At 36.3% G+C, this 12,005-nt stretch overlaps 1 protein-coding gene across 3 annotated transcripts in view; it reads right to left on the bottom strand.

Annotated features, from left to right (window-relative positions):
- The window catches only part of LOC121381424 (zona pellucida sperm-binding protein 3 receptor-like), a 40,714-nt gene extending 29,582 nt beyond the window's left edge, over window positions 1–11,132 (bottom strand). For all 3 annotated transcript variants that reach the window (XM_041510737.1, XM_041510736.1, XM_041510738.1), the window contains exons 1-3: window positions 10,749–11,132; window positions 5,364–5,534; window positions 1,795–1,971 (exon numbers count right to left, since the gene is read on the bottom strand). In XM_041510737.1, the coding sequence (XP_041366671.1) occupies window positions 1,795–1,971; window positions 5,364–5,534; window positions 10,749–10,752 (352 nt within the window). In that variant the 5' untranslated portion in view covers window positions 10,753–11,132. The remainder of the gene's footprint in view (window positions 1–1,794; window positions 1,972–5,363; window positions 5,535–10,748) is intronic.
- Window positions 11,133–12,005: the final 873 nt, after the last annotated feature.

The following is a 12,005-nucleotide window of genomic DNA, read 5'->3' on the forward strand; positions in this document are numbered from 1 at the left end:
CTCGGGCAGGGTCTGGGGCTGTGGTTGTCGCTGTCGGAGGCGTCGGTCCAACTCGTCCCATAGATGCTCAATTGGGTTCAAATCCGGTGATATCGATGGCCAAGGAAGGACATTAATGTTGTTGTTCTGTAGGAAAGCCGTTGTGAGACGTGCTGTGTGAGGCCTGGCGTTGTCATGTTGGAACACTGCGTTGGCGTTGGCCATAACTGGAACGATGTGTGGCCGGAGGATCTGGTCAATGTAGCCCTGTGCATTCAGGTTGCCCTGCACGTGGACCAGGTCAGTTCTGCCAGTGTGTGAGATGGCTGCCCACACCATGACACTACCCCCGCCGAATCTGTCCACTTCCTGCACGCAGTTTGCCGCATAACGTTCACCACGACGCCTATACACGCGACATCTTCCATCATGACGTCGGAGCAGAAATCGGGACTCGTCACTAAACCACACCTGTCTCCATCGCAGTTGAGGCCATTGTCGATGAATCTGGCACCACTGCAGTCGGAGTCGACGGTGTTGTGGTGTTAAGATGACACCTCGAACTGGACGTCTGGCACGAATTCCTACCTCACGTAGGCGGTTCCGTACGGTCTGGTCGGATATCCTGCGCAAACCTGGTATTGCTGCGGCTGTGGAGGTGGCAGTAGTCAATCGTTCCCGAAGGTGGCGTACCCGGATGTAGCGGTCCTGCCCGGGGGTAGTGACCCGTGGTCGACCGGATCTAGGGAGGTCACGTGTTGATCCATGTTGCTGGTAACGGTCCCACAGTCTGGAGATGGTGCTTGGGGACACATGGAATGCCCTGGCAACGGCCGTTCTGGATTCGCCTGCGTCTAGTCGGCCGATGGCATTGTTTCTCTGCGGTTCACTGAGACGTGGCATGTCCTGGATTGTCAACTGTCGGCCAGATACAGAGGCCAGGCAAGCGAACACCCTGCACTTTTATACTGTCGGTGTTCATGTTTCACGTGCAGACAACGCACGTGCAGTGGTGACATGGTTTGCACGTGGCTGCGTTTTTGCGAATATTCACATTTTGGAACTTTATTGTACAGTAGCTGCGTTTTATCGAATGTAACCGTGGGAATGTGTTTGGGACATGCAATGACCGTATATTCACAAAGCATGAACCGGTAGGAAACATAAAATCGGAGTTATAACCCATTTGTACCCTTTTGCGTTTCTTTTTTTGAAGAGTATAGATATTGTACTTGTCTGGATTAAAAAAAGTAAAGTTTGTTTTATTTAACTACGCCACTAGAGCACACTGATTTTTTATCTTATCATCGGCTATTGGACGTCAAACATATGGTCATTCTGACACTGTTTTTTTAGAGGAAACCCGCTGTCACCACATATGCTACTCCTTTACGACAGGCAGCGAGGGATCTTTTATTTTCGCTTCCCACAGGCAGGATAGCACAAACCATGGCCTTTGTTGAACCAGTTATGGATCACTGGTCAGTGCAAGTGGTTTACACCTACCCACTGAGCCTTGCGGAGCACTCACTTAAGGTTTGGAGTCGGTATCTGGATTAAAAATCCCATGCCTCGACTGGGATCCGAACCCAGTACCTACCAGCCTGTAGACCGATGGCCTAACCACGACGCCGCTGAGGCCGGTTTGTCTGGATTAGGACAATAATGCAAGAAAATAGATTTTCGGGTAATGATGTAATTTATGTTTGTTTTGGGAGTTTTCAGTAATGAATTTATAATAAATATAATAAATATAATAAATAATAAATATATTTTTAAAAACTTCCCAACTACAGTAGGCCATAAATTGCTTACGTTTACAAACTATGTTTGTCCATTCAGAATTGTTTTCGCATGTGATAGCTGTAACATTATTTTGAGGCACAAATCCAGAATGACATTCATACTGCAAGGACGTTCCCTCAGATCTAGGGGTGGTTGATGCGTTAAATAGTTGATTACTATTTGGAATGACAGGAGGACTGAGGCAATCTGGAAGAAAACAGAGAACAGTTGATATGCTATTAATTGTAGCTCTATATAAATGGAATAAAACACCATTTTCTATATCAGAAAATGCAACTCTGATATTGGATTTTTTACAACTGCAGTAGAGATGGAATAATTAATAGCGGTATAAGTACACACAGTAACCTTTTGATACTAGTCGTTAATACTAATTATTTTAGTGGCTATGATGATAGTTTAGTTGGAATACGTAGCATATTTCGGTGTTAATAGTAATTAGCGGAGATACCCGAAAATTGAATTTAATGTAGTTTTAAGATAATTTTATTCCCGCGGTTTTTTACTCCACGTTTTACGTCATTATACACCGTGGGGTCATGGGAAGACTTATAACGACTTATCGGTGTCTGCCACGTCCTTTTTGAATCGATCCGCCGAAATGTCGACACGCCTTTTTATTTCGACAGATCTTGGCAAACAAAAAATTATTGTCTGAGGCCGAAATGATCCAACTTAAAAAGCTTGTTCTTGTTATATATAAATGAATACTTTAAGATACAGGTAACTTTCAGCCTACATTCGAAATGACTTAATTCAGGTTGTTTAGGCCACAGTTAAAGAAACCATCGACCTTATACTACTGCTATTTTTAAGTCTATTTAGAATAAACTTTACGTGTTTATAGCATGGAAATGGTCGTTAAATTTGGTAACGAATCTTTCATGTTTTTAAAAATTGTATTTGATAAATCCAAGATTACTATATTTTAACTGGTTTCAATCTCAAATATTCAAAGTATATTTATAGAGACAAATGAAACAATTTCTAGAAAGATGCATCATATATTGCATGTGTATTTACTTGTTTAAAACAGACGTTATGATGAAGATGATTTTTATGTTTAGTGCTTAATAAATTGAAAAATTTCTTAAAATAATATAGGCTATATATTGTTTTACTGTGGGAATTCTTTTACAAAAGTATGTTGTTTTTACGACGTTGAAACCCTTTGTTAACAGGTAACCGGACATTTCATGGTCGATAACTTCCAATATCCAGTTACAAAAACATCGTATTCTCCATTTGTCCAACATAGCAGTCTTGGGGCCATTCTACACTTATGTAAGTAGCATTTTATACGCCTTCCTCGACGTAAACTCCTAGTAAGGCGAGAATAAGAACGGATTATGTTCCAACCAAATGGAGAACAATTAAGAACAAACTGCTAAAATGGGAAGATGTTTGTTTACATTACCTCAGAATTTCAATTATGAATGGAAATTGTTTGTTACTATATTATTTCATATTTCAATAATCATTATATGGTCAATTATATAGATATTATTTTCGAATTGCCATATTAACAATTTGTTAAAGCTACTTGTTCGTAGAAATATATTAAAGGAAAGGTCGGTAACTTTAAAAAAAAAAAATTCGATCATGTATTTATAATAGCACTAACATGAAACTGTTTAATAAATACACAATGTATCAGTGTGATTTTTAGTATAACTCGACACAGAGAGAACTGGCACAGCTGTGCGTTTAAACAAGTGGTATGTGTCGAACCTTTCGGATGCCATTTTAAATACCCTAAAACGTACTAACATTGAAGTTTGTGATATTTTATAGTTTGTTTCATAGCGTTGATATAGCAGCGTGTACAATTTAAATTTGCGCAAAGTTAATTGAAATATAAATTGGTACTGATGTGATATTACAAAATATCCGTTAACTTTAACAGGTGGTGGAACTTCGACGTCTACGAAAATAGAAAACAATGTCAATACATCACATACACTATTGCCGTTGCGTTCAGTTATACTCACGTTACCCACAGATTAGAAGTAGTTACCCATATAACTGATCATTTTTGTTCACAAATTAGAATAGTATGGTGTTTCTTCTACATTCATATTCACTATAAAGTATATGGTGTCTCTTGTACGTTCATCTTCACTAGAACGTGCTAACCGCAGAGGACATCTCATGCAAATCCGTTCTATACAAATAAATGTTTAATGCCGCACACCCTAGTTCCATCCAGCGAAAATAAATTATAATTTGGTTAATCTACAAACCTGTAACACACTTAGATCACGTTTTTATCAAATGAAGTGAAAAAACTGGTTTTATATCGATGAATACCATGGGAATCCCCATGTCCCAATTGCTTGAAATAATTTTGAAAGTTTGTATTCTGATGTCACCGGTAGATGTCGCTCGAAGCACAACAATGCCTACGTCACGACAAATTTCACAGACTTGGGGTGCGTTCTTTTCACCTCTCCTGGACATGTTCCAACTGTTCTGTCCTGGTTGTATCCCCTCTCCAGATATCGTAGGACGTAGCAAAATTATTGGTTTTAAGGGTTTGTAACGTTTTGTATTGAGATACTTACTTGTCTGAACTTTATTGTTACTGAAAATGTTCACGAAAAATCTCACAAATGAACAACAACAAATCGGATGTTGATTGCGCGAACCGTGCACGAGAAAACAAACCGAATCAAAATGATAACGTTCACGTGGTATACCAACGTCTGTGACATTGAAATGGAAATATCCCGTCTAAAAATAGATTAGACCTTGTCTGCTCAACGTTTTTTTCTCAAACGTGCGTCCGTTTTTCAGAAATACGAAAAATGCATTTTGTGGTATTACAAACACCAGGATTACCAGGATTACCAAAAAACACTTCAGGTGAATGGAAATGTATATTCTAAATAATAAACGGTAAGTAAAGTGCAATTTTATTTGTGAAAAAAATGGGTTTAATAGCGAAAAACAACGCCGTAATGGTTAACAACTAGCCGTAACTAGGGTGTGTCCCTTTAACGACATCCCAGCATAAAAAATACATTGGCTATTGGGTGTCAAACTATGGTAATTCAAAACATGAAGTGATGATCCCGTTCTATACATTACATCTTTTTCTAGTATATTAATGTCGACTTCTCAACAGGTTTCACAATAAATGTACTTATATTTTGCCAGTTTATAACACACTTTTTAAAGAGTAACGGACATTTTATGTTATTAAAACACACGAAAAGGTAGTAATGTTCAACAACGTCTCCAGTGAAAAGTACTTTGATGATGTTAAAACCCAAACAGATTTACATTCCTCATATGCAGTAAATTATATTACAATCATCATGTTCTGATTTACAACACCTTCATTTTACCAGAATTTTGACAGTGAAATGCATTGGTTTAGTGAGAATGAGTGACTGCTCTCATTTGACATTTCTCGGTGTCTAGCTATCCTGCTATTTCCAAAATCAAAGAATACCGTATTCCAATATATAGTAGTAATATTGTTATGAACAGTAAGATTGCAGTATTGACATTCAAATAAACAAGTTTTGCGTATTATTATGATGCAAAATTAAACCAGAATTAAAAGTACAAACATTTGATGCAGGACATTTGAGTCCACGTGCCATCTACTTGACATCTGACACTCCCCTTTGGTAAGCTTCCATTATTACAAGCGTACTGCAGTACTGAGCCTATGGCGTTAGGAGGAGAGTTGACGTCAAACTGGGGTTGAGAGTTTGGTACTGACAGTGGTGCAGGACACTCTGAAAGAAAATGAAAAGCATTGTCTGTTTTTCAACATTTTATTTTAATGCTTCACTTAGAAACAACAGTGAAATGTTACCATACCTGTACATTTATTTCTGTCATAACACACCAACAACACAAAACCCCCCCCCCCCTCCTCCCCTCCAAAAACACACAAACAAAAACAACAACAACAAGACCTTAACAAAATACCCGAAAAATAACAAAAACAACAACAACAACAATCAATCAAACAACAAATTCAAAACTGTGAAGCCACGTGTTCACTTCTCAATCACCTGTGTTTTGGAATTTGCCATGAAAAAAAAGAAAGAAATGTTTTATTTAACGACGCACTCAACACACTTTATTTACGGTTATATGGCGTCAAACATATGGTTAAGGACCACACAGATAATGAGAGAGGAAACCCGCTGTCTCCACTTCATGGGCTACTCTTTTCGATTAGCAGCAAGGGATCTTTTATATGCACCATCCCACAGACAGGTTAGTACATACCACGACCTTTGATATACCAGTCGAGGTGCACTGGCTGGAACGAGAAATAGCCCAATGGGCCCACCGACGGAGATCGATCCCAGACCGACCGCACAGCAAGCGAACGCTGTACCATTGGGCTACGTCCCGCCAGAATTTGCCATGAAATGCGTTAATAAAACATATGTAAATGAAATTATTTGGAAATTTTTCTGGCCATTTGGTAAAAGGCATAATATTTACATTTTAGAAGAAAAACATATAAATATGCTTGGTTGTTATGCAACTAGGAAACTATTTCTTTCAATATATAAATTTTGGCGAAATGCACAAAAACTTCTGTTTTATAGCACAAAGCAGAAATGTATTATGGTTTGAGGCCTTAGGCACCTCGGTTAATACGCGAGCAATTGTTATACCCCTCTAGGAGTCATTCGCAAGTAGCCATAGCGCGTCAAACAAGTTTCGTTTTTCGCGGTTTGGATTTTGATCAATTGTTTTCTTCAAAAGTGCTGTGATACAGATGTTTATTATAAGATAAATATGGTCTTTAATTGTTTTTCTTTTCTTGTTCTTTCCTTTTTTCTATCTTTATTTTTAGTTGAAGTGTTAAACTCTTACATGAATGAATGAATGTTTAATGACACCCCAGCATGAAAAATACATCGGCTATTGGGTGTCAAACTATGGTAAATGGAACAAAAATTTGATGATCAACATCAGTATAAAAATTCAACAGTTAAATTAAAACACAGTGTAAAGAACTGTGCAAAAATACAAATATCACAGATAGATAAAATTAAAATTTACAATAAAAGTCAGTATCACGTAAAAACTGTCAAATGAATTCTGGATGGATAAACTCTTACAAACACAGATATCGTTTTCAGGTATTCATGTTAATTAATATTGTTGCAATATACTATATACACATTACATGTTAACATGTACAATTATTATCTTATAGCACGGCCTTTTGGTGGTAATATTAGTACTCCAAGCACTGACACTACCATATTTATTTCTAGGGTTAATGAACTTTATTTCTAAACAAGTAGCCTATCGGCCTGAGATCTCCACTATTTAATTTTCAATTTTGTCATTACTAAATGATATACCGGCATCGGTTAGGTCATCGGTCTACAGGCTGGTAGGTACTAGGTTCGGATCCCAGTCGAGGCATGGGATGTTTAATCCAGATACCGACTCCAAACTCTGAGTGAGTGCTCCGCAAGGCTCAATGGGTAGGTGTAAACCACTTGCACCGACCAGTGATCCATAACTGGTTCAACAAAGGCCATGGTTTGTGCTATTCTGCCTGTGGGAAGCGCAAATAAAAGATCCTTTGCTGCCTGTCGTAAAAGAGTAGCCTATGTGGCGCAGCGGGTTTCCTCTAAAAAACAGTGTCCGAATGACCATATGTTTGACGTCCAATAGCCGATGATAAGATAAAAAATGAATGTGCTCTAGTGGCGTCGTTAAATAAAACAAACTTTACTTTTTTTTACTAAATGATAATTCATAGAGACATTTAAATTGTCAAACTTGTATTCCTACATGATTTAATTCCTTCTACAGCAGTGTCAGAAATACTAGTCCGATGTGTTGCCCAGTGTAGGATCTCTTCGGGAGTGGCTTGCCTTCTAAATATGACACACTAGAAATTCATGTAATCAACCACTAATTTGCCAAATTTCCATTTGACTCCGCATTGTGCAAATATATGTTTTTATTATGGATAACGATTGTTTTATTCAAATTAGAATATAAATGTGTCAAATTTAAGAATTATTAAATTAAAAGTATGAGACATTTTTAGATTTATAAAATGACTTTTTATTGTAACAAATGTTATGAAATTGGTTAGCTTTCTTAGTTTTTGGAGACTTGCCCTGATTATAATAACTTAATGAATGAAAAGTCTCGAAAATGGAAATTGTCAATGTTAAGTTCTGGGTGAATTCACTATATCACTGTTTACATACTGATTTCTATCATTTGGGAATGTAGTTGTCTAAATGTTTTTGTACATATGAACCGTGGTATGTGCCATCCTGGTCAGTTTTACTATTACAATAGGATTGGGAATTCTTAAATCGCTTGATAACAATAATATGAATAGTATTTCTCAAAACTATTTATCATGGGTGGACCAGTTTCGATGAGCATAAGCATTCGGTTCTAAAGCATATCAATATTTATAATCAAACAGTCGTTATTAAAATACCTACCTTTTTATTAGTATTTCTACGCTTCACATGAGCAAAAAACTGGCCGCTAAGTAGCTAAGTTTACTGCACGTGCGTAAAAAAAACTGTAGCATGCATCAGCAGTATATTGTTGACTACGTAACCTGTTTCGGTGGGTGATACGTTTGGTGGTATAGCTTACAGAAAAAACTTTCCAACACAAATTTGTTCAGCCTTTTATCAAAACCTGTATGTTATTCAACAAAACATGCACTTATAATCATTTATAAAACAATATTTTAAGGCAAATTACAAAATGGAGCCCTCGAGAACCAATGTTAACAGACATTTTAGGAAAACGAATATAACAATTATGATGTCTTGCAATCGTGTTATAATGTGAGCAAATGAATGGGTATAATGGTACAATTATTTGGTTAAAAATATAAGCTGCATTCTGAGTTTTAATAAATATATAAACAGATATCCAGAAAGATATTTATGTTAAAACACGAAAGGACCATATATTTTTGGCAAGTATCTGTAAACAGTTTTATCAGCAGACGCCGTGACAATCATGTGACTTCAATAACCAGATACCAGTACAGCTGAGAACAGATAGTTTTTAAAATTAAGTTTTCCTTCAAATAACAGTATTTGAAAATCATAGAAAAAGGGTATTAAGAAATGTGTCGTATTTATGAGTGGGTAAAGTTCAATCTTGCTTTCTTTGCTCGTTTTAACTTTAATTTTACGAACATTTCTGTGAATATGACAGACATTTGTTTACTTTCCCCATGCAAAAGTCAAATTGTTAAAAAATAAACAGGAATCTCACCGAAACGGACAACGGACGATACCTGCCTTACAATAAGTATGTATGTGTGTATGTATGTATGTATGTATGTCTCTCTCTCTCTCTCTCTCTCTCTCTCTCTCTCTCTCTCTCTCTCTCCTCTCTCTCTCTCTCTCTGTGTGTGTGTGTGTGTGTGTGTGTGTGTGTGTGTGTGTGTGTGTGTGTATATGTATGTAAGTAGATTCGAATAAATGTAGTTTTTGTAAAAAAATGTTCCTGAAACCTTACATTTCTTTTATGATTGTAATAAAGTAAACACAAATACGTGGAAAGAGTTGGAGAAATGGATATTTAACAAAACTGGAATCAGAATTTCACTTAATAAACTTACAGTGTTATATTTGGTATGGTAAATAGTGAGCTAAGCGATGTAGTTAATTGGATTTTAATCAATATAAAATATTACATTTATAGTATGAAAATACTTAACAAGAGTCTTCATAGTAATGTTATGAAAACATATTGCAAAATAAATTTCAAATAGAAAGATATACAATGTATATTATTTTAAAAATTGTGAACACGACAAATTTAATGAATGTTGAGGAAAGTGGTTTAACCTTTTCAGTATTGACGCATAACATAAAAACATCATCTTCTTTAACTATAGGTTTGGACCATTTCCTTTAGTTTCTTTGCTTTTTGTTTTTTATTTACAAAAATACCTTAACTTGTTTGGAAATACAACTCTAGATTTATCTCTTTTATGAATCCTACAAATATCTACCATATCTACTCGTAACTGCTTCTTCTCTGTATGACATTAAGTGTGGATATTAACTGATAGACGCTAATTTGCTTCACATATTGAATTTTATTATTTTTTATTATTATTTTTAATTAGCCTGCACCCCAGTAAACAAATTGTCTTTCTTGTCTTTCTTTCCTTTTCTTCTTTCTTTCTATATGTTTTTTCTATTTTCTTTTTAGACACTCAAATCAAAATCATTTCAGATAATTATGGGTGTGCATATACATTAATAGTGTATGGCTATGTTTGAAAATATATATGAAGTATGGGTAAATATAATATGCTTGCGTGCCGAATGCGCGCGCGCATGTATGTATGTATGTATGTATGTATGCAATACATATGTATAACTACTTGTAAATATTGTACAATGTAGGGCAATGATTGAATGCACCCCAACCTTGAGGTTGTCAGTGATCTGGGGACAATAAATCATTAAAACCAAATTGGAGATGTAATTTTGTGGTCATGCACTAAGAACAACAAACCATTAAACCCTGCCTTGGACAACGATCCCAAATAGCTGACGTGTTTACATGGCAGCGTGCTTGGGTCGTAGTCGCATATAAGCTATAACACATATTTAAAGGCATACTGTCACGGATTTAAGGACCTTATTTCTCTAAAAATGGATAATAAATAAAAATTACATTAATTGTTCGAAACCAAATCTAGCTATCGCATCACCTTAACTGAACCATGATGGAGTGAAATCCTCTTGGCAATTTTACTTTTTGAATTATGGACCATTGCCATAATTCAATTATTTTTTACAAAATATCATTAATAAATATTTGGTGGTTATGAAGATGGTTAAATAAAGTACATTTAGGAACAAATCAAATTATTTTTGTTCCAGTAATACTTTGTTAGACCATTAAATAGGTCAGTGATCTGTGACAATATGCCTTTAAAATAAACTGTATTCAATTCTTACCCATTTCTTTCCTGAAGTATATAAATCCTTCGTCGCCTAGTGATCCAGCTGTTGAAAGGTAAATCACAGAATTAATCTGGCAGATGCCAGAATTAGTCTTGAAAAGAACGACACACAGTCAGGATCCCTGTCACATCTTACAGCGCACATGGCTTGATTTTTCACTCCAGCATGAGTATCAATTTTGCCCTCCGTAAAACGTAAATTAGAAAAGATGTCCTCTCTTACAAATTTAATGTCCACGTCGCAACTTGAACTCAAATATAGAACTGTCGCTATAGCAAACAGTTGAAATAGTAAAGGCATGCTAGAGTTTCTTCCAATATTTAAGACAAATATTTTAACCAACATTTTGGTAAGTTAGTTTCTAAAACGAAAGTCACAATCTCATAACTAGAGATGTTTTGCAGAAATGAGAAATGACAATAATAATGAATGCAATGTCTAGAACAAACAAAACGATAAAACAATATACTGATGAATACAATATGCGTGTATCCATGTTACATTAACCAGTAACTGTTTAATATTGTATGTTGTTTGTCACAGGCGAATGTTTCCGAAACAAAAGTTAGATGTGTGTATTGTTTGACGACACCACTAGACACATTGATTTATTAATCATCGGCTGTTGGGTGTCAACCATTTGATATTTTGACATACTAGTATAATCTCAAGAGAGCGCTTTACCACTGGGTCACGTCCCGCCCCTTTTCCAAAACAAAATTCAACCAATACTCCTAAGTTGTACTGTTGCCTCAACATCCTATAACCTCGTTTAGTAATGCGAATCGGGGGGCGGGACGTAGCCCAGTGGTAAAGCGCTCGCTCGATGCGCGGTCGGTCTGGGATCGATCCCCGTCGGCGGACCCATTGGGCTATTTTTCGTTCCAGCCAGTGCTCCACGACTGGTATATCAAAGGCCGTGGTATGTGCTATCCTGTCTGTGGAATGGTACATATAAAAGATCCCTTGCTGCTAATCAGAAAGAGTAGCCCAATATCTGTGTTGTCCTTAACCATATGTCCGACGCCATATAACCGTAATTAAATGTGAGTGCGTCGTTAAATAAATAATTTCCTTCCTAATGCGAATCGCAAATGCAGTATTATTTGTGTCTTGTATTTATTATTTCATATTATTTTGTATGTAATTGTTCTTTCCTATAGTTACGTCTGGCTTTTTAAATATAATGTATATATACCGTTATGCAATATGGTCACCACGTATAGTATATGCATATAGGTGAGAGTCTCG

Source organism: Gigantopelta aegis, chromosome 9 (assembly GCF_016097555.1).
Source record: "Gigantopelta aegis isolate Gae_Host chromosome 9, Gae_host_genome, whole genome shotgun sequence".
Classification (NCBI taxonomy): Eukaryota; Metazoa; Mollusca; class Gastropoda; order Neomphalida; family Peltospiridae; genus Gigantopelta; species Gigantopelta aegis.